At 38.1% G+C, this 25,443-nt stretch overlaps 1 protein-coding gene across 5 annotated transcripts in view; it reads left to right on the top strand.

Moving 5' to 3' along the window:
- Nucleotides 1-25,443, top strand: part of stau2 (staufen double-stranded RNA binding protein 2) — a 368,617-nt gene that overhangs the window by 28,803 nt on the left and 314,371 nt on the right. For all 5 annotated transcript variants that reach the window (XM_028803455.2, XM_028803458.2, XM_028803457.2 and 2 more), the window contains 2 exons: nucleotides 10,387-10,517; nucleotides 17,419-17,578. In XM_028803455.2, the coding sequence (XP_028659288.1) occupies nucleotides 10,387-10,517; nucleotides 17,419-17,578 (291 nt within the window). The remainder of the gene's footprint in view (nucleotides 1-10,386; nucleotides 10,518-17,418; nucleotides 17,579-25,443) is intronic.

Below are 25,443 nucleotides of genomic sequence, written 5' to 3' on the forward strand. Positions count from 1 at the left end.
TGAGGAGGGAAAAATGTCAGTGGCCGCAACCTGTTAAACCATTCCTGTTTTGGGGATCGCCTCATTGTTGTCATTAACATCAAAGCAACTGAAACTAATTAACAACCCCCTCTGCTACTTAACTGACCAGATCAATAGCCCACAAGTTTCATTGACTTGATGCTATACATATTGTTCCTTAAATTTTTTGAGCAGTATATACAGTGAGGCAAAAAAGTATTTAGTCAGCCACCAATTGTGCAAGGTCTCCCACTTAACAAGATGAGAGAGGCCTGTAATTTTCATCATAGGTATACCTCAACTATGAGAGACAAAATGAGAAAAAAAAATCCAGAAAATCACATTGTCTGATTTTTGAAGAATTTATTTGCAAATTATGGTGGAAAAAAAGTATTTGGTCAATAACAAAAGTTCATCTCAATACTTTGTTATATACCCTTTGTTGGTAATGACAGAGGTCAAACGTTTTCTGTAAGTCTTCACAAGGTTTTCACACACTGTTGCTAGTATTTTGGCCCATTCCTCCATGCCCGATCTCCTCTAGAGTAGTGATGTTTTGGGGTTGTCGCTGGGCAACACGGACTTTCAACTCCCTCCAAAGATTTTCTATGGGGTTGAGATCTGGAGACTGGCTAGGCCACTCCAGGACCTTGAAATGCTTCTTACGAAGCCACTCCTTCGTTACCCAGGCGGTGTGTTTGGGATCATCGTCATGCTGAAAGACCCAGCCACGTTTCATCTTCAATGCCCTTGCTGATGGAAGGAGGTTTTCACTCAAAATCTGACGATACATGGCCCCATTCATTCTTTCCTTTACACGGATCAGTCGTCCTGGTCCCTTTGCAGAAAAACAGCCCCAAAGCATGATGTTTCCACCCCCATGCTTTACAGTAGGTATGGTGTTCTTTGGATGCAACTCAGCATTCTTTCTCCTCCAAACACGACGAGTAGAGTTTTTACCAAAAAGTTCTATTTTGGTTTCATCTGACCATATGACATTCTCCCAATCCTCTTCTGGATCATCCAAATGCTCTCTAGCAAACTTCAGACGGGCCTGCACATGTACTGGCTTAAGCAGGGGGACACGTCTGGCACTGCAGGATTTGAGTCCCTGGCGGCATAGTGTGTTACTGATGGTAGCCTTTGTTACTTTGGTCTCAGCTCTCTGCAGGTCATTCACTAGGTCCCCCCGTGTGGTTCTGGGATTTTTGCTCACCGTTCTTGTGATCATTTTGACCCCACGGGGTGAGATCTTGCGTGGAGCCCCAGATCGAGGGAGATTATCAGTGGTCTTGCTTGTCTTCCATTTTCTAATATTTGCTCCCACAGTTGATTTCTTCACACCAAGCTGCTTACCTATTGCAGATTCAGTCTTCCCAGCCTGGTGCAGGTCTACAATTTTGTTTCTGGTGTCCTTTGACAGCTGTTTGGTCTTGGCCATAGTGGAGTTTGGAGTGTGACTGTTTGAGGTTGTAGAGAGGTGTCTTTTATATTGATAACGAGTTCAAACAGGTGCCATTAATACAGGTAACGAGTGGAGGACAGAGGAGCCTCTTACAGAAGAAGTTACAGGTCTGTGAGAGCCAGAAATCTTGCTTGTTTGTAGGTGACCAAATACTTATTTTCCACCATAATTTGCAAATAAATTCTTTAAAAATCAGACAATGTGATTTTCTGGATTTTTTTTCTCATTTTGTCTCTCATAGTTGAGGTATACCTATGATGAAAATACAGGCCTCTCTCATCTTGTTAAGTGGGAGAACTTGCACAATTGGTGGCTGACTAAGTACTTTTTTGCCCCACTGTAGATAGATAGATAGATACTTTATTAATCCCAATGGGAAATTGGGAGTATACAGTGCATCCAGAAAGTATTCACAGCGCATCACTTTTTCCACATTTTGTTATGTTACAGCCTTATTCCAAAATAGATTAAATTCATTTTTTTCCTCAGAATTCTACACACAACACCCCATAATGACAACGTGAAAAAAGTTTACTTGAGGTTTTTGCAAATTTATTAAAAATAAAAAAATGAGAAATCACATGTACATAAGTATTCACAGCCTTTGCTCAATACTTTGTCGATGCACCTTTGGCAGCAATTCCAGCCTTAAGTCTTTTTGAATATGATGCCACAAGCTTGGCACACCTATCCTTGGCCAGTTTCACGCATTCCTCTTTGCAGATCCTCTCAAGCTCCATCAGGTTGGATGGGAAGCATCGGTGCACAGCCATTTTAAGATCTCTCCAGAGATGTTCAATCGGATTCAAGTCTGGGCCACTCAAGGACATTCACAGAGTTGTCCTGAAGCCACTCCTTTGATATTTTGGCTGTGTGCTTAGGGTCGTTTTCCTGCTGAAAGATGAACCGTCGCCCCAGTCTGAGGTCAAGAGCGCTCTGGAGCAGGAGGTCATCCAGGATGTGTCTGTACATTGCTGCAGTCATCTTTCCCTTTATCCTGACTAGTCTCCCAGTTCCTGCCGCTGAAAAACATCCCCACAGCATGATGCTGCCACCACTATGCTTCACTGTAGGGATGGTATTGGCCTGGTGATGAGCGGTGCCTGGTTTCCTCCAAACGTGACACCTGGCATTCACACCAAAGAGTTCAATCTTTGTCTCATCAGACCAGAGAATTTTCTTTCTCATGGTCTGAGAGTCCTACAGGTGCCTTCTGGCAAACTCCAGGCAGGCTACCATGTGCCTTTTACTAAGGAGTGACTTCCGTCTGGCCACTCTACCATACAGGCCTGATTGGTGGATTGCTGCAGAGATGGTTGTTCTTTTGGAAGGTTCTCCTCTCTCCACAGTGGACCATCGGGTTCTTGGTCACCTCCCTGACTAAGGCCCTTCTCCCCCGATCGCTCAGTTTAGATGGCCGGCCAGCTCTAGGAAGAGTCCTGGTGGTTTCGAACTTCTTTCACTTACGGATGATGGAGGCCACTGTGCTCATTGGGACCTTCAAAGCAGCAGAATTTTTTCTGTAACCTTCCCCAGATTTGTGTCTCGGAGGTGTACAGACAATTCCTTTGACTTCATGCTTGGTTTGTGCTCTGACATGAACTGTCAACTGTGGGACCTTATATAGACAGGTGTGTGCCTTTCCAAATCATGTCCAATCAACTGAATTTACCACAGGTGGACTCCAATTAAGCTGCAGAAACATCTCAAGGATGATCAGGGGAAACAGGATGCACCTGTGCTCAATTTTGAGCTTCATGGCAAAGGCTGTGAATAGTTATGTACATGTGCTTTCTCAATTTTTTTATTTTTAATAAATTTGCAAAAATCTCAAGTAAACTTTTTTCATGTTGTCATTATGGGGTGTTGTGTGTAGAATTCTGAGGAAAAAAATGAATTTAATCCATTTTGGAATAAGGCTGTAACATAACAAAATATGGAAAAAGTGATGCGCTGTGAATACTTTCCGGATGCACTGTATGTGTTTGTGTGTGTGTGTATATATATATATAAGATATATATATATATACAGTGGTGTGAAAAACTATTTGCCCCCTTCCTGATTTCTTATTCTTTTGCATGTTTGTCACACAAAATGTTTCTGATCATCAAACACATTTAACCATTAGTCAAATATAACACAAATAAACACAAAATGCAGTTTTTAAATGATGGTGTTTATTATTTAGGGAGAAAAAAAATCCAAACCTACATGGCCCTGTGTGAAAAAGTAATTGCCCCCTTGTTAAAAAATAACCTAACTGTGGTGTATCACACCTGAGTTCAATTTCCGTAGCCACCCCACAGGCCTGATTATTGCCACACCTGTTTCAATCAAGAAATCACTTAAATAGGAGCTGCCTGACACAGAGAAGTAGACCAAAAGCACCCCAAATCTAGACATCATGCCAAGATCCAAAGAAATTCAGGAACAAATGAGAACAGAAGTAATTGAGATCTATCAGTCTGGTAAAGGTTATAAAGCCATTTCTAAAGCTTTGGGACTCCAGCGAACCACAGTGAGAGCCATTATCCATAAATGGCAAAAACATGGAACAGTGGTGAACCTTCCCAGGAGTGGCCGGCCGACCAAAATTACCCCAAGAGCGTAGAGACGACTCATCCGAGAGGTCACAAAAGACCCCAGGACAACGTCTAAAGAACTGCAGGCCTCACTTGCCTCAATTAAGGTCAGTGTTCACGACTCCACCATAAGAAAGAGACTGGGCAAAAACGGCCTGCATGGCAGATTTCCAAGACGCAAACCACTGTTAAGCAAAAAGAACATTAGGGCTCGTCTCAATTTTGCTAAGAAACATCTCAATGATTGCCAAGACTTTTGGGAAAATACCTTGTGGACTGATGAGTCAAAAGTTGAACTTTTTGGAAGGCAAATGTCCCGTTACATCTGGCGTAAAAGGAACACAGCATTTCAGAAAAAGAACATCATACCAACAGTAAAATATGGTGGTGGTAGTGTGATGGTCTGGGGTTGTTTTGCTGCTTCAGGACCTGGAAGGCTTGCTGTGATAGATGGAACCATGAATTCTACTGTCTACCAAAAAATCCTGAAGGAGAATGTCCGGCCATCTGTTCGTCAACTCAAGCTGAAGCGATCTTGGGTGCTGCAACAGGACAATGACCCAAAACACACCAGAAAATCCACCTCTGAATGGCTGAAGAAAAACAAAATGAGGACTTTGGAGTGGCCTAGTCAAAGTCCTGACCTGAATCCAATTGAGATGCTATGGCATGACCTTAAAAAGGCGGTTCATGCTAGAAAACCCTCAAATAAAGCTGAATTACAACAATTTTGCAAAGATGAGTGGGCCAAAATTCCTCCAGAGCGCTGTAAAAGACTCATTGCAAGTTATCGCAAACGCTTGATTGCAGTTATTGCTGCTAAGGGTGGCCCAACCAGTTATTAGGTTCAGGGGGCAATTACTTTTTCACACAGGGCCATGTAGGTTTGGATTTTTTTTCTCCCTAAATAATAATAACCACCATTTACAAACTGCATTTTGTGTTTACTTGTGTTATATTTGACTAATGGTTAAATGTGTTTGATGATCAGAAACATTTTGTGTGACAAACATGCAAAAGAATAAGAAATCAGGAAGGGGGCAAATAGTTTTTCACACCACTGTATATATGCACAAACACACACACACAGAGTCCGGTCCATAACTATTTGGACAGTGACACAATTTTCGTAATTTTGTCTCTGTACGCCGCCACAATGGATTTGAAATCCTTTAATATAAGGGGTTTACAAAAATATTGCATAAACCGTTTAGAAATGGCAGCTATTTTCTGTATAGCCCCCATATTTCCAGGGGCTCAAAAGTATATGGACATTTGAGTGACAAAACTGTTCCATAGCCAGGTGGGAACAGTTCCCTCATTATTTCATCAATTGTTAAGTAGGTACAGTAAAAAGTCCAGAATTGATTCCAAATGTGCAATTTTTTGGAAGCTGTCATTGTAAACTCTCAATATAAGGTCCACAAAGCTGTCCATGCAAGTAAAAACAGATCATCATTAGGTTGGGAAAACAAAACAAACTGTTTAGGGAGATAGCAGAAACATGAAAAGTGGTTGCATCAACCATTTGGTACATTCTTGAAGAGAAGGAACACCCATGATGAACTCAGCAACACCAGAAAGTCTGGAAAAGCACAGAAGACAACTCTTCTGGATGATTGCAGAATTTAGTTCTTGGTGAAGAAGAACTCCTTCATAACATTTAGTGAAACCACAAACACTCTCAGGGAGGTAGACCTGTCATTGCCAAAGTCAACAATCAATAGAAAATCTCATGAAAGTAAAGATAGAGGGTTCACCATCAAGGTGCAAACCACTGCTAAATCTCAAGCATAGAAAAGACACATTAGACTTTGCCAGAAAATGTTGTTTAAAAGCCTGTCCAGTTCTGGAATTGTTTTCCTTGGATAACAAAACTAAGATCAATATATACCAGAATGTTGGAGAGAGAAAAGTATGGAGAAGAGAAGAAACTGTTCATGATCCGATGCATACCACATCATCTGTGAAACATAGTGGTGGCAGTTTTATGACATGATCATGCATGGCTGAATATGGAAGTCAGACACTGGTGTTTATTGATGATATGACTGCTGACAGAAGCAGTAGGATGAATTCTGAAGTGTATAGGGCTGTACTGTCTGCTCAGATTCAGCCAAAATGCTGCAAAATTGATAGGACAACGTTTCATAATACAGATGGACAGTGAGTCAAAACATACTGCAAAAGCAAACCAAGTGCTTTTCAACGCAAATAACTGGAAACTTCTTCAATGGCCAAGTAGCAACTGACGGCAGCTGCAGTAAAGGCCTGACAAAGTATCACTAGGGAAGAAACCCAGCACTCGGAGATGGCCATGGATAAGACTTCAGGCAGTCATTGGCTGTAAAGGATTTTCAACCAAATTTTGAAAATGATCGTTGTATTTATGATTTGTTACTTTGTCCAAATACTTTTGAGCCCATGAAAATATGGGGATCATGTATAAAAATGTCAGTCTTTTCTAAACAGCTTATGTGATATTGTTGTTAAACCCCTTCAATTAAAACTGAAAGTTGATACTTTAATCACATCTTGATTTCTTGGTTTTAAATCCATTGTGGTAGTGTACAGAGCCAAAATTATGAAAATTATGTCACTGTCCAAATATTTATGTACCTGGCTGTATATTGAATAAAATGAAAAATTGGGGGGCAAAAGTGGGCCTTAAAAGGTCCAATAGTCCTGAGTTTCCATGCTCAGGTTGTACTTCATTTCCACTGCTCTGTCTCACATAGTTCCTGCTGCGAGACTCCACTCCTGTCTCACCCATCTGGCCTCACTCTCCTTTACCTTGTCCACTGTCTGGGCCAAGTCAAAGCCTCCCCCTGTTCACATGAAGACTGAGGTAATGTCTCTGTTTGCCTCCCCACCTCTTTGACCCCATCCTTACATGGAAACCATATGCCAAAATTGATTTTTGAAAAGAGAGTGTTTTATCAGATGAATGGTCTAATTTTTACCCCCCTACATGCTAGCATAACTAGTTGGTACAGCGTGTCTCTCTCTTTCTCTCATGTCCAGTCCCATCATTTTTAGAACAGCTTTAGAAATTGACAGCCTTATGCAGAAGAATATGCTGTGAAAAACAAAGATTAATGTTAACAATTATCTATATATTCCGTGTGTGTGTGTATATATATATATATATATATATATATATATATATATATATATATACACAATTAAGTTTTTCCCTGCCTTTTAGAATGTCATGTGAATACCACTACTTTTATTTCAACAAAACTTTGCAGTTATTTCTTGTATCCTCCAATTTAGAATACAGACAAATACATTTTTAGATTTTCTATGTGTGAATATCTATAAAAAAATACAAATTGACATGATTTCACTAAAAGTTGCCATTTTCTCTGGAACTCTGTGCCTTATAACTTCAATATCTCCAGAACACAGCATGATATTGATGTGATTTTCACTCAAAATAATTAGAATTAACAGCGTAACAAAACAATGCCATTATCAGGTGTTTATGTTGACCTCAGTAATTATTAAAGATTTTTGCCATTCATTAAATCCTTATGGTCGATTATATCAAAAATCCATTCCCTTTTTCTGAATGTACATATACATTTTCTGAATGACAAACAAAAAAGGTCATATTTAATTTTTGTCTAGGAAAAATATTAACTGAGCAAGCAACCCATTTGTGACAAGATCCATGCTTGAGCTGGGAACGCGCCAGGAGCACTGCTCAGGGAGGAAGAGTGTATGTGTGCCACTCAACCCTCATTTGTCTCTCAGTGATTGAGTTGTAAGTTACAACTGTAGTGCTTTCTACATGCACATTTCAGTATTATTACTGAAGTATTGAGATAATTACTATTACTGTCTTTTCTGCAAAACTTCTATTTCTCTAAATCTTGCACTTAATTTCACAGTAAAATTTCACAAGAGCCTAATAAGCTCAGAAGCACTAAATGCTAAATAATACTTAAAAAAATATGTCTTTCTGATGCAAAGAGGAGGTCGTAAGTTTTTAACTTAGTTTATGCATGTACCTTAAATTATATCACTGTTCTGAGCTTAGCAGGGTAGAGCAGCTAGTTATTAATAATATGTACATAACTAACATTTAATTTTAGTGTTCTTTAATAATAATAATAGTAATTCTTTACATTTATATAGCACTTTTCTCACTACTCAAACCACTCTGCAAACCCACGTTCTCCTTACTGCAATGCAGCAGCGATATTAATCAACAGCAGAATGCTATTGTTTCAGACAGTGTTACCAATGCCTGTTAACCTTTGTCCTTTCTTAAAAAAAATTCTGGAATAGGCTGAACCTAGAAGCAGAAAAGTGCTTAAAGTTATCAGAACTGGAACCACACATAAAGACACTCAAGGCTGTGAATATGAAGCAGGCTCAGCCTTCATGATGCTTTGGAAACACTGAGTTTTTTTCGCTTTTTTTGACTTTAATTCATTTGTAATTTTTGAGGTGTTTTTCTATTTCTTTTGATCTAAATTTTTGAGTAATTGTATAATTTTTGTGGATTGAATGTATGGAAACCTTTGGTTTTCTAATTTTATTCCATATTAAACCAAGCAAATGTTTTTACAATAATTATTTAGAAAAGCATTTGACATACCTTTATAAAAATTAAAATATGCACACATACACAAAAATAACTGTCTGTTTCCATTGTTAAAATCCGCAAATGGGAAATGTAGGGTAGGGGTCGGGATTAAAGAAAAATCACCTTTTAGAGTTTAGTTTAGTTTAGTACTAGTTTAGTTTAGTACTTAACAATTTAGGACCGAAGAAATGATGGTACAGTACTAGTAGGTTGAGGCTGGGAGCCCTAGACCTAGAGATATCACCTGAGATTTGATCACATACTGCAAGTGTCAGTAGTGTGCTAATGTTTAGCATTTTGTTTGATATATTAGTAGGTCTACTGTTGTTGAAAATTGGGCTTATAATTGTGAAGGGCCCTGGCCAGATGATACTTTTTTTATGCCATGTTCCTCAAAATATTGTATAGGAACTCCTGATCTAGAAAGTTTATCACAGAGAAAGTTTATTATTTTTAATAAATTTTGTCTCAGTGGGATTAAGGCAAATAATAATTTCACCTGATTTCTGTAGTTCTGTGAATATAAGTCCAGGTGCTTTAAACAACCTTATGGCAGCATCTGGGATCTATTTTGGGTTCCTTCTGCAAGTGCAATTTTGCAGTAGCATTAGTTTAATCATGGATGAGCTCTTTGCACTGTTTCATGTAACTCTGCTCTAAGTTTTACACTCTCGTGTGTTTAGTTTTAGAGTTTCAAAAATTTTTTTTATTGAAAAATGAACGCTAGATAAATGTAACTCTTGTTTCACAGGAAGATCTTAACCTATTTTATTTCTTCTAAAAGAGAAATTCATCTTAAAATATAGTAAATAAAAGATACAATAATGTAATTTTAACAATTATACAAATATTGACAAAAACTATATTATGTAAATAATACTGTATATGAAAAAATAACACCTTTGGGGAATTGAAAACAATCATACACTTGAATGTCAAAATTAATGTGAAAGTGAACTGGCATATGAAATATAAACACAGGGCATTCAAAAGCAAATTCTGCAGATAACCAGTTTTCAGAGGCATCTAAGAATGAAGAGCAGGTCCAGGCACAGTCCCATGCAGTAGTACAAAGCTGTGAGTGGCTGGCTTTCCCAAGAAGTGTTTATAAGCCATGGAATGCAGCAGCATCTTGAAGAAAATCAAGTCCATTCTGAAGGGGTTCGCACTGTCTTTAGATGTTGGACACCTATGAGTAAATGTCCAAGAGCAATATGTAGAAGTATCTATTAGGTCTTTACTCGCATTCCAGGTCAATTTGAGCTCAAATAAATATATCACCAGTTGAAAAGAGAGGTGTGCTGCCCTCAACTGATACTTATCAACATTCTTTGCACTGTGAAACTGCAATTATGGGTTTAAATTGAAGTTTAATATTCATCCCTCTTTATCAGTTCTGTCTGCAAAATACTTCCCGGAACACATCACTTTTTGCTCCTCTGACATCTAGACCCTATTTGACTTAAATCTTTACAATGTCTTAAGTGCAAACCAGAGAAGGCAGATGATTTAAACTTTATATAATATGCTAAATGGATATTTAAAAAATGTTCACTTTGTAACATAAGTAGTTTTAATGAGGAATTAGGGAAAGTTTTTTTTTTCATTTGCTGACAAAAGATTAGAGCCCCCAACCAAAAATGAGATAAGCATTTTGGAAAACATAATTAATAGAAGAATAAAGAGCAGCATGTTTAAAATAGTTGCATTTCATTCTAAAAACTAAATGTTTTTTCAGCTTCTCCTCAGGAAAACATGGCAAACCCCAAAGAGAAAACTCCAATGTGTCTGGTAAATGAGTTAGCCCGTTTCAACCGAATTCAGCCACAATACAAGCTCCTAAATGAACGAGGGCCAGCACATGCTAAGGTAAGAGGAACCGTAAAATCATCTGCTTAGCTTCAATCTGGATAATTACAAAGTATGTCAGTTCACCATATTTAGTTAAATTTTAACATAGACATCAGCATAAAATATTTATTGTCCTAATTAGACAGTCTGCTGTATATTCCCATCAACACAAAGATTAACAAACAGGTATTACAGTAAATCTCAATGCATTGCATTGAGACTCATTTGGAAGCAACTTGTATTGCTGTATTTTATTACAGTGCATGTCACTCCAGGCTAATGAATGATTTGATAGGGCATTTCTAGTAGGTTGTTTGAACTTCTGCTGAAAATGCCATAAAAAAATTATATTTAAAATATAACATACAAAACAAGGGAGAGTCAAAAACATTAATAAATGATAGGATGACAAAAACTCAACTGGGATACATTCTTGAGATTACTACATAGCTGTCACCTTTTGAATATAGATTATTGCAGATTTGATCACTTCTAGGCACTTCAAGTAATTTGAATACGAGGCCACAGTAAGTCTTGATAAGAATGTAACCTGTACATGTGACAGTAACTTGAATTTTATCTTGATGTTCCTGCATCACATATTATCTTCTTTTCATATGATGCCGGATTAGAATGTAACATATTTTACTTGCAGGAATGTTTAGTAGTACATTGAGAAAAGAGTAAGGTATGTATTTTATGGCAATGTAATTTTATGAAGCCCCAAGAACTGTAGACAATTGTTTGTTTATATATATATATATATATATATATATATATATATATACACAGTGCATCCGGAAAGTATTCACAGCGCATCACTTTTTCCACAATTTGTTATGTTACAGCCTTATTCCAAAATGGATTTCTACACACAACACCCCATAATGACAACGTGAAAAATGTTTACTTGAGGTTTTTGCTCAATACTTTGTCGATGCACCTTTGGCAGCAATTACAGCCTCAAGTCTTTTTGAATATGATGCCACAAGCTTGGCATACCTATCCTTGGCCAGTTTCGCCCATTCCTCTTTGCAGCACCTCTCAAGCTCCATCAGGTTGGATGGGAAGCGTCGGTGCACAGCCATTTTAAGATCTCTCCAGAGATGTTCAATCGGATTCAAGTCTGGGCTGTGGCTGGGCCACTCAAGGACATTCACAGAGTTGTCCTGAAGCCATGCCTTTGATATCTTGGCTGTGTGCTTAGGGTCGTTGTCCTGCTGAAAGATGAACCGTCACCCCAGTCTGAGGTCAAGAGCGCTCTGGAGCAGGTTTTCATCCAGGATGTCTCTGTACATTGCTGCAGTCATCTTTCCCTTTATCCTGACTAGTCTCCCAGTTCCTGCCGCTGAAAAACATCCCCACAGCATGATGCTGCCACCACCATGCTTTACTGTAGGGATGGTAATGGCCTGGTGATGAAAGGTGCCTGGTTTCCTCCAAACGTGATGCCTGGCATTCACACCAAAGAGTTCAATCTTTGTCTCATCAGACCAGAGAATTTTCTTTCTCATGGTCTGAAAGTCCTACAGGTGCCTTTTGGCAAACTCCAGGCGGGCTGCCATGTGCCTTTTACTAAGGAGTGGCTTCCGTCTGGCCACTCTACCATACAGGCCTGATTGGTGGATTGCTGCAGAGATGGTTGTCCTACTGGAAGGTTCTCCTCTCTCCATAGAGGACCTCTGGAGCTCTGACAGAGTGACCATCGGGTTCTCCCCTGATCGCTCAGTTTAGATGGCCGGCCAGCTCTAGGAAGAGTCCTGGTGGTTTTGAACTTCTTCCACTTACGGATGATGGAGGCCACTGTGCTCATTGGGACCTTCAAAGCAGCAGAAATTTTTCTGTAACCTTCCCCAGATTTGTGCCTCGAGACAATCCTGTCTCGGAGGTCTACAGACAATTCCTTTGACTTCATGCTTGGTTTGTGCTCTGACATGAACTGTTAACTGTGGGACCTTATATAGACAGGTGTGTGCCTTTCCAAATCATGTCCAGTCAACTGAATTTACCACAGGTGGACTCCCAATAAAGCTGCAGAAACATCTCAAGGATGATCAGGAGAAACAGGATGCACCTGAGCTCAATTTTGAGCTTCATGGCAAAGGCTGTGAATACTTACGTACATGCGCTTTCTCAATTTTTTTATTTTTAATAAATTTGCAAAAATCTCAAGTAAACTTTTTTCGCGTTGTCATTATGGGGTGTTGTGTGTAGAATTCTGAGGAAAAAATGAATTTAATCCATTTTGGAATAAGGCTGTAACATGAGAAAATGTGGAAAAAGTGATGCGCTGTGAATACTTTCCGGATGCACTGTATATGTGTGTGTGTGTGTGTATATATATATATATATATATATATATATATAATTTTTTTTTTTTTTTTTTATTTAAAACTTTCAAATTTCAATTATTAGTTGGAAGCCATACCAAGGACTAAATAAGAGCTAAATTCAGGCAATTTACCAATGTGTATTATGTTTGTTATAGTGAGAAGATTGCTGAAATATTCGAAATACATTTCCACAATTAAAGATTTAATTGAGTACCAAGTTAAATTAAAAAAATCACACACTGCAGAAATTAACTAGCATGTATAGGAGGAAACTTAAATAGTGTAAAAGTGGAAGGGTGCCATGCACTACCTTCATGGTGCTGCTATATAAATGCCATTATATCCAGAGTCTGAATCTAGAAATTTTAAGAAAGACTGTATCACCATGCATCTATGGTTAAAAAAAAAAAAAAAAGTTAGAAGTAGGGCTCAACCAATATATTGGTTGCTGATATATCAGGTCGATATTTGGTGTTTATGTATGCATCGGAACCTGATGTTATGATGCTGAAATTCTCCTTAACAAAGCTAATTTATTATGTTATTTTTCCAGTGCAAAAGACCATTGTTTTTAAAGCCACGCCCCTTGACTGATATGCACAATGACTGTAAACGAATTAAGCCTTCAATGTACATGCTAAACAATTACATGCACTTCTAAACATTAACCTTTGTCCACAGTCATCATTCCTGAGACTGAAATTATGGCAAATTTTTACAGAGGATGCATAAAATCATTCATTTATTTACTGTATTACTTGAAGTTCACAATTTTCTTGCTACATTTGCCTTCTTTCTGCATTTTCCCACTGCCAAAATGGCCACTGCATAGCCTACTTCAAGTGTGCACAAGATTTTCACTCTGTAACTAAGATCGTCTTTGTTTCAAGTGACAGGCATTTATCCAGTGATAAACAGAAGATCTTTTGCTTTCAAACAGCTATATGTACATAGAACACTTGCATTGTGAGAGTTTACAGATAAGTATTTGCCATAATTCCGGCATTTGAGAAGAAAACAAAGTGACATGCAGTGCAGGCCGTGATTCAATCTAATTTATAAAATGGTTGGTCTGTCATTTTTTTTTTTTTGAAAGAGCAGGGATTTGACTTTCTTAGACATTTAGATTTGTATCCATATTGTAGTGATTGCTTAGTAAGACAATTTATTTGTCAAAAGCACTTTTTTAAACTGGCAGCTCCTTCTCAAAAAATATACATGCAAAGAGCCTGCACATGTTACTCCGGCTCTTGAGGAAATCATACTTCATATGCAAATAAGCTTCTCAAAATGCCTACTTGGACTAGTAAAAAAATTAATAGTTGTTTCTTCATGTGCATCAAAGATATCTTCATATTATACGTCCTTACAAAGCACATATGTTTACACAGAGCTATGATGAGGATTTTTTTTTATTTAAGTTAGCCTATCAAACAGGTACTCAGAATATTTGCAAATGAATCTGGTAAAGCATTTAAAAGCCAAAAAAAGTAAAAATTAAGTAAAGGTGGGTAATCTTATGACAAACAGACTTGTGATTATACAGAGCCCTCCATAATGTTTGGGACAAAGACACATTTTTCATTGATTTACTCCTCTATTCCACAGTTTAAAGTTTCAAATCAAACAATTCAGATGTGATTAAAGTACACTTCACACACTTTCTTTTAAGATTATTTGTATTAATTTTGTTCTCACTGTATAGAAATGACAACATTTTTGGGCACCATAATGTTTGGGACAGCTGGCATCACATGTGTTTCATTGTTTCATTAGATACCTAGGCTTGCTTATACCTTTCAGAGTCTGTAGTTTCCATTGTTCAACATGAGGACAAGAGCTGTGCTAATGTAAGTCAAAGAAGCAATTATGAGGCTAAAAAACAAGAATAAAAACTTTAGAGGCATCACTAAAATCTTAGGATTACCTAAATCCACTATCTGGAATATCATTAAGTAGTAAGAATGCACTGGTGATTTCAGTAATCACAAAGGCATTGGTAGGCCAAGGAAGTCTAAACTGCTGATGACAGAAGAATCATCACTATGGTAAAGTCCAACAGCTCAGGAGGCAGATGTGTATGTATCAGAGGTGACTGTCTTGTGGACAGATAAAACAAAGATGAACCTATATCAGAGTGATGTCAAGAGTAATGTGTGGAGATGAAAAAGAATTGCCCAAGATCTAAAGCATATCACCTCATTTGTTAAACATGTTTTTGTTCTGGGGGGTTGAGGGTGGGTGTTATGGCTACTGTAGGTACTGGCACACTTATGATGGCATATGATGTCAGCTGCGTATTGAATTCTGAGGTGTATTGAAACTTTTTATGTGTTCAAGTTCCAGTAAATTCCTGCAAACTCATTGGATGGAGCTTCATCTTACAACAAGATGATGACCTCAAACATATTGATAAGGCAACACAGGAGTTTATCAATGCTAAAAAAATGGAAAACTTAAGGGGACAAACCCCTGAAACAAGCAGGAACTAAAGATAGCTGCATTAGAGAAGAGAAGAACCTCAGCACCAGGGCATGTCTATGAATCATAGACTTCAAGCGGTTATTGCATACAAGTTACATGCAACAAAGTACTAAGTATGACTGCTTTGATATAACTACCATTGCTGCGTCTGAAGTATTATGGTGCATTGAAATGGGGGGACCATGTAGAAAAAGTGTTGTCATTTCTACAATACATGGTGTGGCTGAAATGTATGTAGCATACATTAAATTGTGCATATTATATGACGATAAATGTATTTCAGTTTATTTGATTTCATTAATGCACTCCTCTCTCAGGATATTTATGTGTGAACTGATTTTTTCATTCATTAATCCCCTAAAAAGTGTATTCTTTATACTGTATTTAAGCCAACATGGACTGTATTATTATCTTTATAAGCATCAGCAATTACACACGTTCTTACAACACTTGCAATGTACACTTGAGAAAGTGACAAATGTCCGATGTCACTGTGCTTTGGGAACATTAAAAAAAATTCAAACCCCGTCATGTTAACTGTTAAATGTTAAGTTAAAACATATTCAGATAAAAATATCATGAACAGAAATTTTCTTTTCATTAGGATTTTTTCTAGGAAAACCTACTATATAAACACATTGGCAATATCAGTACAGTATGTGTTGTTAATCAGTCATCTTTGCTTCCTATCACTTCTAGGCACTTCAAGTAATTTGAATTTGCTTTCCATTTCCTGCCCATCCTGACCTCAATTATCACTGCTGACACTTTGGATCTATCAAGTCTGTATACAGGAATGCCTCCCTTGTCCTTGATACCATGAGCTCTTCTTTTAAACCAGTAAAAGGGAGATGCAAGATGTTACTAATTCCATATAGAGGCGCGCTGCTGAGGCTGCGTGGAAGGCCAAGCCACCTGCGAAGGTAGCTGCTGATCCTCCTCTCCATTGACTCTACCGTTGTCATTGGGGCCTCATAGACCAGCAGCAGCCACAAGATCCTGGGCAGGATGGCATGCTGGTAAATCCAGACCCTGAATCTCCCAGGTACACCTGACTTGTCTGCCTTTGTAAGCCACTCTTCAAGGTCTTTGGTGGTCGTTTTGATAGAAATGGTGCCCTTGAGGCTGACATCAAAGACCTTCCCCAAACTCTTCACTATCAGCTCAGTAATGGATGGAGTGGTGTCCCTGGCTAGTGAAAAGCGGAATGTGTCCACTACACGCCCCTTCTTCAGTACCAATGACCTAGACTTGCTGGGTTTGAAGCTCATCCTTGCCCAAACAGTGAGCTTTTCTAGACCTTGAAGAATCCACCTGGTTCCTGGCACTGAGTATGTGGTAATTGTAAGATCATCCATGAAGGCCCTTATTGAGGGTTGTCTCATGCCGGATTTTGTCTTTGGGCCTCAACATATAATATTTTTTCTATTTTTATGTATTAAAATAACATAAGTCTTATCACTTTCACCAAGAACAACAAAAAGTACTGATTTAACAACATTTGAACACTTAAAAAATCTCAATGAACATCAACTAGAAAAAGATCAGTTGATCTCTGTAATAAGCAAAACTCTGAGCAGGAAGATGATCAACTTAAACTATAATTTACCCACTAGTCTGTCTTTCACTGATTTCTGGCATATTTCATCATGCAAAAATGTAAGAAATTTAATATTTTATCTCTCTGTTTTGTCTGCCTACTTGGTTATGCAGTAGATTGAACTACTGCATCACAATTCCAGAGATATGATTTTGATTGCCTGTTGATTACCATCAATGAAACAGTTATGGAAAATGGATAAGATAATATATGTTGCTTTGAATAAAAATTTTTTTTACTCATTTTTTATTTGATTTCAAAAAACAGGAAAAGGATAACAAAGTAAAATTATAAATTTGAATACTCCCACTGGCAAGGCTTTTAAAAATAAAAAAAAATGTATTAGATAATATACTGAGATTACTATCTATCTATCTATCTACATGTACCTTTTCTAAAAATTCAGATGAGTTCTAAGGTTTGTCATAGAAGTAGCTAAAGAATTAGACCTATTGATAAACAGTATTATTGCAGATGAGTCATGCTATCTGGTGCTTTACAGATCTTCACTGTGCAGCTGACACTTGGAGAACAGACGTGGGAGGCAGAAGGAAGCAGCATAAAGAAGGCACAACATTCAACAGCTGCCAAAGCTCTGGCTGAAACGACGCTCCCCAAGCCATCACCTCGACCGCCCAAAATGGACAGTAACAGTAACCCAGGTATTCATTGTCAAAAGTGCTCATCCAGATTTGATTTAGACTAATGAACAGTAATAAAAATCACTAAGACTATGGCTATGCATAAATTTCATTATTTTATTTTTAGGTAATTTACAGATTTGGCAGTGAAAATTCAATTTTATGCCCTGTGTTTGTATTTTTCAAGCTGAACTTTTAGCTACACTAGTGAGACTGGGAAATTTCAACCTTCTGCAATTCATAAAGAACACAAACCGATCTCCTATTTTAAACATGGACACCCATTCTGCTAATCTGCAGGTCCTGTGTTGTTTTGGCCTTCTCTGTAACAAATAAAGAGGATCATTTTAAGCCATCCTAACACTGTACATAACCTTCAACATTTTGGGGTGAATCTCATCCACCTCCGCAGCTGTAGGAATGGCCGCAATCCTACTCAATACTGACAACACTGCCTCCACCAAGGGCAGTAATGTCAATATTGTTCAGGAATTCCACTAGAGAGGCATCAAAATATATATTTTTAAATTTTTAAGTTTAAAACTGAAGTATTTTGAAGACCTTAAAACAGTACTGCCAAAATGATTATGTGCCAAATGTTTGTCTGTGTAGAAAACCACATGTAGCCCACTTGTTCAGAGGACAAAAAGTGTTAACTCAATAATATTATGTTAACTAGTGCCAAAAATGCAAACAAATTAATCTTTCAACTGCTTAATATAAGCCACTGGAACTCGAACGGTCTTAAGAGTCATTCAAGGACTAAAGGTTTTTATTTTGACAATAGTACTGCATTCTACAAATTGCAGAGTAACATGAATGACTTTCATGCACTGTATTACATAACTTAGAGTGCTGAGTAAACTGCCAAGTGGGAAAAAATTATTTAAAAATTCAAAACCACCAAACACTTTCATAAAAAGTTAGAAATACACTGCATATGCCAAAGGATTACTGACATCAGACTAGAGGAAAACCATAATTCCATAATGGGCTACTACTCTTTAACCTTACGGTTCGCAATTCATTGTATTTACACACGTTGTTTAGTCTAAAAGAAGTGTTATCACAATTTCTGAATCAAAACAATGCAATATGGATAGCAAAGGTTTGTTTTTCCTGAGGAGGATAAAGAGTTTTGGGTTTCAAACCAAAATCCTGGTGAACTGCTGTCGCTGCACTTTTCTAACCGGATGCATCACAATAACAACAACAGCAACAACATTTATTTTTATTGCAAATTTTCATACACAGAATGTAGCTCATAGTGATTTACAAGATCATGGTGTGGTTTGGTAACTTGATTTACCACATGCTCCACCCACTTCACGAACAGCTTCTTTTCCTGGCCCATAAGGTCACTGAGCTCATTGTAAACTGATCTTTCCTGTCCTGTACTGTACCCACCTGCTGGTTTATGTGTAATTTTGCTGTTTGTTACATGTGTACTGCTATTAAACCTTGCACAGTCCTGTCTAGTCCTATGTACGTTAAGCCATTCTTCTGCTACTCCTGTTTATTGTACCTATTTATTTATGCATCATCTTATTGTCTTACTGCCTGTATTTACTTCCCTGCACCCCCCATCTACCATCAACTGTGCCACTAGGCTCTCACAGTATATGTAACTATTAATAAACATTTAATCTAATCTAGTCTATTATGACAATATGATAGGAGCTCGTGGAAAATTTAAAAGTGAACTAGTTGCATTGCTTTGTATCATTTCAAGTCAGGATCATGTTATCAAACAGTAAATCAGAAAAATTCATTCTATTAGCGCATGTAATCTTCTGTTATTATCCTACAATTTCTTTCTAAGTTGTCATGGCTGATGAGTCCATTTTATGAAAAATCCTATAATTTCTTTTGAGATATTTGCATAAAATCACACCATTTTTATGTTTTCGTTGTTCAAATAATTTAGCCTTTACAAAGATACAGCTGGACTGGTTTAACACCTAGATTGGCTCCAGTCTTGTGCTGAGTGCTACTAGGAAAGAGCTCCAGACACTGAAATGGCATAAGTTGGCTTGAGAATTTTATGCTGGTATATTTACAGAGTTGGTTAACATGTTTTTAGCTTTAACCTGAAATGGGTATTGTATGATGATTTTGTAAGTGACCAAAGATTAGTTACTATACATCAAAATATGTGTTACAAATGTCTATCTTTAGTAGAATCTAGTATAAGTTTCTTGTTTCAGAACCCAGAACATATATACCAAAAATCACAAGGTCTAGGAGTGTGCCTTTATCGCATTTCTCATGTATTAAGAGTGATGGCTTTGCAGATTCATTTTTGCCTAGTCAGTATGTCTCACTCATGAGATGAGCTGGATCATTTCACTGTGCGGTGCTTCTCTCAAAGATGACCGAATATCTGGCCAGCCTTCAACATCCACAATAGAAGAAAATTTAAACTTGAGCATTGTCTATGTACATTGGGCACCTGGAATGTTGACTGCCATAAAAATTAAAGCATCATCACATCCAGTATTTCAAAAAGAATCTCAATCTAATTGTTTGGACTGGTTGAAATTTATGAAGCATTTGATAACTGGGTATGAAACAGTAACTGAACTGGCAGAAGCATGGTGATTCCCAAACACCAAAGAATTCAAGTTCCAAGTCAGTGCCAGTGATCTCATTTGCACATTTTTTTATTATGTGGAAAGTATAGTCCATATTGATTATTTGCTTCAAAAAACCCAAGAACTGGTCCGCTTTATACTGATTTTCTTTCATGTTTGTGTCATGTTAGTCATTCAGAAAAAGCAGTGTGTTGTAATCTGTTAATCATTCCCCTTCATTCCTCTCCTGTTTCACAACATTGCCAGTATTCATACTGCATTGGTTGAAAAAGCTGCTCTGAGGAACATAATTTGAGAGATGCACAAGTTGTAAGAAGCAACAATGGTACAGAGAAATATATACTGTCATGTGAAAAGTAAGTGCACCCAAGAAAACTGCTGAATTTTTCAACATATTTGAAGAGGCAAACATTGGATCTTCCTACAAACAGTGCCAATAGATAAAAGTGATATACTTTAATAAAAACACAAGGAAAATCTGCCTTTTCAATAATGTTTTCAACAAAAAATATCAATAGATGTAATGGTCTACTGGGGAAAAACTAAGTCTACCCTTGGCCTCAGAAGCTGGCATTGCTCTCTTTAGAAGATGCAGCTTCTTGTAGGTACTATATTTTGCATAACTGCCCAGCAGTCCCTGACACTGATTCTGTGAAATTTTTGACCACTCCACCATGCAAAATTCCTTTAGTTGTACGGAGTTTGTGGGTTTTCCTGTGTGTACTGCTCATTAAAAAAAAAAAAAACCACCACATTTCTGGGTTTTGATTAGGCCAGTCCATAACCCTACATTTCTTCTTTTTGAGCCAATCCTTGCTGGATTTGGTAGTGTTTTTTGAATCATTCTTGTGTTGAAAGGTCCTTTTCATGTTCAACTTCAATTTATGATGGCCTCATGTTCTCCTCAAACACTATTTGATATGATGCCGGATTTAGAGTTGGCTTAGTGAGTGCTTGCTGTCCAGGCCTTAAGGCACCAAAGCAGCCCCAAACCATAACATTTCCACTACCATGCTTCACAGATGGTATGTGGTGGTTCTCCTGAAATGCTGCCTTTAGTTTGCACCAAACATTTCTGCTGTTACTTTGTCCAAACAACTGTATCTTTAATTCATCTTTCCACAGCATTGTTACAGAGGGCCTGGTCTTTGCTTCTATATTCAATGGCAAATTGTAGTCTTGCGCTATTGTTCTTTATTGGACAGCAAAGGCTTTTTCCTGGTACACCTGGCATACAGGTCAAATTTGTGCAATCTTTTTCCTGATTGTAGATGCATGCACTTTGGCAAATTACCTGCAGATTCCGCAATGAAATTTTGAGGCACTTGGGGACTTTTTTTTAGTATCAGATGGTCAGATCTTGGGCTGAATTTGCAAGACTTGACTGTCGTGGACAACTTAGCAGTCGTTTGAAATCTTTGTTTCCTGTAAATTATTTTCCTTATAGTGAATAGGTTGATATCAAATAAGTTGGAGATTTTTTTAAAATTCCTTGCCAAACTCATTGGCATCCACATCCTTCTTTTGGAGGGTCTTAGAAAGCTCTTTAGATCTTGACATAATGACACCTCACATATCAATAGCAAAGAGGACAGCAGACCCTATAGATCTTAAGATTGAATACAGTAAGACAGGTTCCACTAGCATACCTCCCTGAGGAGGTTCTAATCATTAGCACCTAATCTGGACTACCTGATTTCTGATTTTATGGATTTGAAATGGTGATAAATGTACTTTTTCTATGTGACAAACCTGCATTTTTGTAAATTTAGAGTATGAGAGCGTTTATACCATGTCATTTTAATGTGTCATTTCTTCAGGTATGTCACCTTTATCTATATACACTGTTTGCATGAAGATCTAATGTTTGCCTGTTCAAAATGTTAAAAAAATGTCAATAGTTTTCATGTGGTGTACTTATTTTTACACATGAATGTAATATATATAATGATATATAGATCCAGACTCTGTCCATGAACTGTCCATGTGCCCTCTGTGGCCATGGGCCCCAGCAGGGTTGAGCTTCTAAGCTCCAAGTCCATGGCTCCAATGTAATCCAGAGGGGTTGCCCTCTCGTGTTCCGGGGTTGGTATTACCGTGAATATGTCCTCTCCCCTGGTCCTTCTATCACAGGGGGGTAACAGCCAGGCAATGGCCTGGCCGTTTGCCACAATATATATATATCTATATCTATATCTATATATATATATATATATATATATCTATATATATATCTATATATATATATATATATATATATATCTATATATATATCTATATATATCTATATATATATATATATATATATATGGAAGAGAAGGTCTGTGATACGGTTTGCATATTTGCAGTTGGAGATCCACAAAGGGAGAAATAACGAATCACGTATCATAAAATAGTTTTATTCCTGAGCTTTCAATCCCTGTCAGGGGTCTTCATCAGAGGATAATGCTTAGACTTACAAGAATCAAAGGCAATATATAGCAACACATTCAGTGGGGGGTGGGTGGAGGTGACTAAGTCCGTATGATCAAAGGGGGGGGGGGGGGGGTGTATCATTAAATTAAAGTGCATATGTCCTTCTTAAGTTGGCATATGCTGGGTTTATGTCCAAGTGTCTGTTGATGGCATTTTCATCTGATAGCCAAGACTCGGCCAACTCTCTGGCGCTTTTTGTACTGGCCTTAAATTTTACTTTCACGTTGTCCCAATTGAATGTGTGTCCTGTCGATTTAGTATGTGCATATATCAAAGATAGTGCGTCCTTTCTTCTGACGGCGTTGCGATGTTCCTGTACACGTGTTGAGATTTTTTTTGACGTTTGTCCTATGTATACAGCTGAGAACGAATTGCATGGAATACTATAAACTGCGTTTCGTGTTTCGGCTGTCGATTTCTTGTTTTTAGCATTAAACAGGACCGTGCGCAGATTGTTGGTGGGTTTATGTGCTATTTTGATGCCCCACTTGGTCAGGGTGCGTGCCGTGCCTTCTGACACATTATGGTGGTACGGAAGCGAATGTCAGGTGGGATGGGGGTTCTGATTTACGTTGCTTGTATGCTGATTCCTTTGGCGCCTGCTGTGTAGACTCCCATTAATGAATGATTTTGAGTATCCATTCGAGGTGAAAAGTTGAAACAGATAGCGTCTCTCATTACTTTTTGTTTCCTTGGTATTACAATGAGTGTGGACTCGTTTAAATAGGGTTTTCATGCAGCTCCGTTTATGAGATACCGGGTGATTGCTGGCGTAGTGTAGAATCTTGTCTGCGTGGCATTGTTTACGGTAAACACTTGTGGTCAAGGTGGCGTCACTATTTCTTTTGATGTAAATGTCCAAGAAATTGATGTGTCGATTATTTTCTTTTTCCATTGTGAACTGGATTGCAGGGAATATTGTGTTAATATGATTGAAGAATTCATTCAGCTGGTTCTTTCTTAATATGACGAATGTGTCGTCTACATAGCGTATCCAAATTTTGGGTGTAATCTGGGATAAAGCTATGTTTTCAAATCGTTGCATTACCAGTTCAGCTAGGAGTCCCGATAACGGTGATCCCATTGGCATGCCTTCTTTCTGTGTGTAATACTTGCCGTTGAAATGAAAGTGCGTTTTTTGGCAAAGTGATATTAGGTGCATTAAGTCTTTGATGGACAGTTTGGTTCTTGTCTCTATGGTGGGGTCACTATCCAGTTTCATTAATAATGTTTCTGTGGCCAGTTGGATCGGGATCATGGTGTATAGCGATATAACATCAAACGAGACCATGATCTCGTCCTCGGCGATGGATACATCATTCAAGCGCTTTATCATACGGACTTAGTCACCTCCACCCACCCCCCACTGAATGTGTTGCTATATATTGCTTTTGATTCTTGTAAGTCTAAGCATTATCCTCTGATGAAGACCCCTGACAGGGATTGAAAGCTCAGGAATAAAACTATTTTATGATACGTGATTCGTTTTTTTCTCCCTTTGTGGATCTCCAACTGCAAATATGCAAACCGTATCACAGAACTTCTCTTCCATTCGTACAACCTTCGGGCACGAAGCCCTCCAATGCATTAGACGATGGGAAACTTCGGCAATCCGTGAAGCGCACAGCTATGAAAAACTCTTCTTCCTCCACAGTTGCATCAGGCACGATGTAACTCCGAGATGCCTACGATTCAAGCCACCAACGAACACCCCGAAAATGTCAACCATCATGCAACAGTTTACTAAACGAGTGTTGTATGAACTTATCACGGAAACACACCGCCAACGAAACTTTTACCGATCTGTAATTATGGAGCAACACGCTAAACTAATCACAACATGTGGACAAACGGTTACGGAGGAATGGACAAAAAGGATCCAGGACACCGCTTCCAAAAACCGTATTTCTAAACGAAATACACTCAACAAAAAATGGGGTAAACTCACTGGAAATCAATATATGAACAACCCCCAACCCGGAGTACACAACCTATCCAAAAGACGGCTCTCCACCACAGAACACAATATTCTCTCCAGAGGATTAAAATTCAATTATAAGGACGCATCTAACATGAACTTCCTCGGTTCGTTAGAACATATCTTAGCAACTGAAAAAATACCAACAGAACAGGCACAAGAAATAAGATGCAACGTCGCCAGCCAGCTACACACAAGACAACCAACCACACGTATTCTGGCAAGTGAACAGAAAGCTTTAAGATCTTTACGGAATGACAACAGCATTATTATTACACCAGCTGACAAAGGAGGCGCAACTGTTATCCTAGACAGAGAACAATACACCACAGCTATAGAAGAAATGCTTTCAGACACTAATACTTATCAACAGCTAAGTAACGACCCAACAAAAACCACACAGAATAAAATAAACTATACTCTGACAAAACTCCGAAATGGTAACCGCCTGGATGTACAGAACTTTCACAAAATGAAATCCAATGATGCTAACTGCCCGGAATTTTATGGACTCCCAAAAATACACAAAACACCACTAAAATACAGACCAGTGGTTAGCCTAATAGGCGGACCATCATACAACTTGTCAAAAAGACTTTTCCAACTACTTAAACATTTAACGGACGACTCCGATTATTCTGTCAACAGCGCGGAGTCGGCATTACAGCGCTTGAATGATGTATCCATCGCCGAGGACGAGATCATGGTCTCGTTTGATGTTATATCGCTATACACCATGATCCCGATCCAACTGGCCACAGAAACATTATTAATGAAACTGGATAGTGACCCCACCATAGAGACAAGAACCAAACTGTCCATCAAAGACTTAATGCACC

The sequence above is a fragment of the Erpetoichthys calabaricus genome, chromosome 6 (genome assembly GCF_900747795.2).
Source record: "Erpetoichthys calabaricus chromosome 6, fErpCal1.3, whole genome shotgun sequence".
Lineage (NCBI taxonomy): Eukaryota > Metazoa > Chordata > Cladistia > Polypteriformes > Polypteridae > Erpetoichthys > Erpetoichthys calabaricus.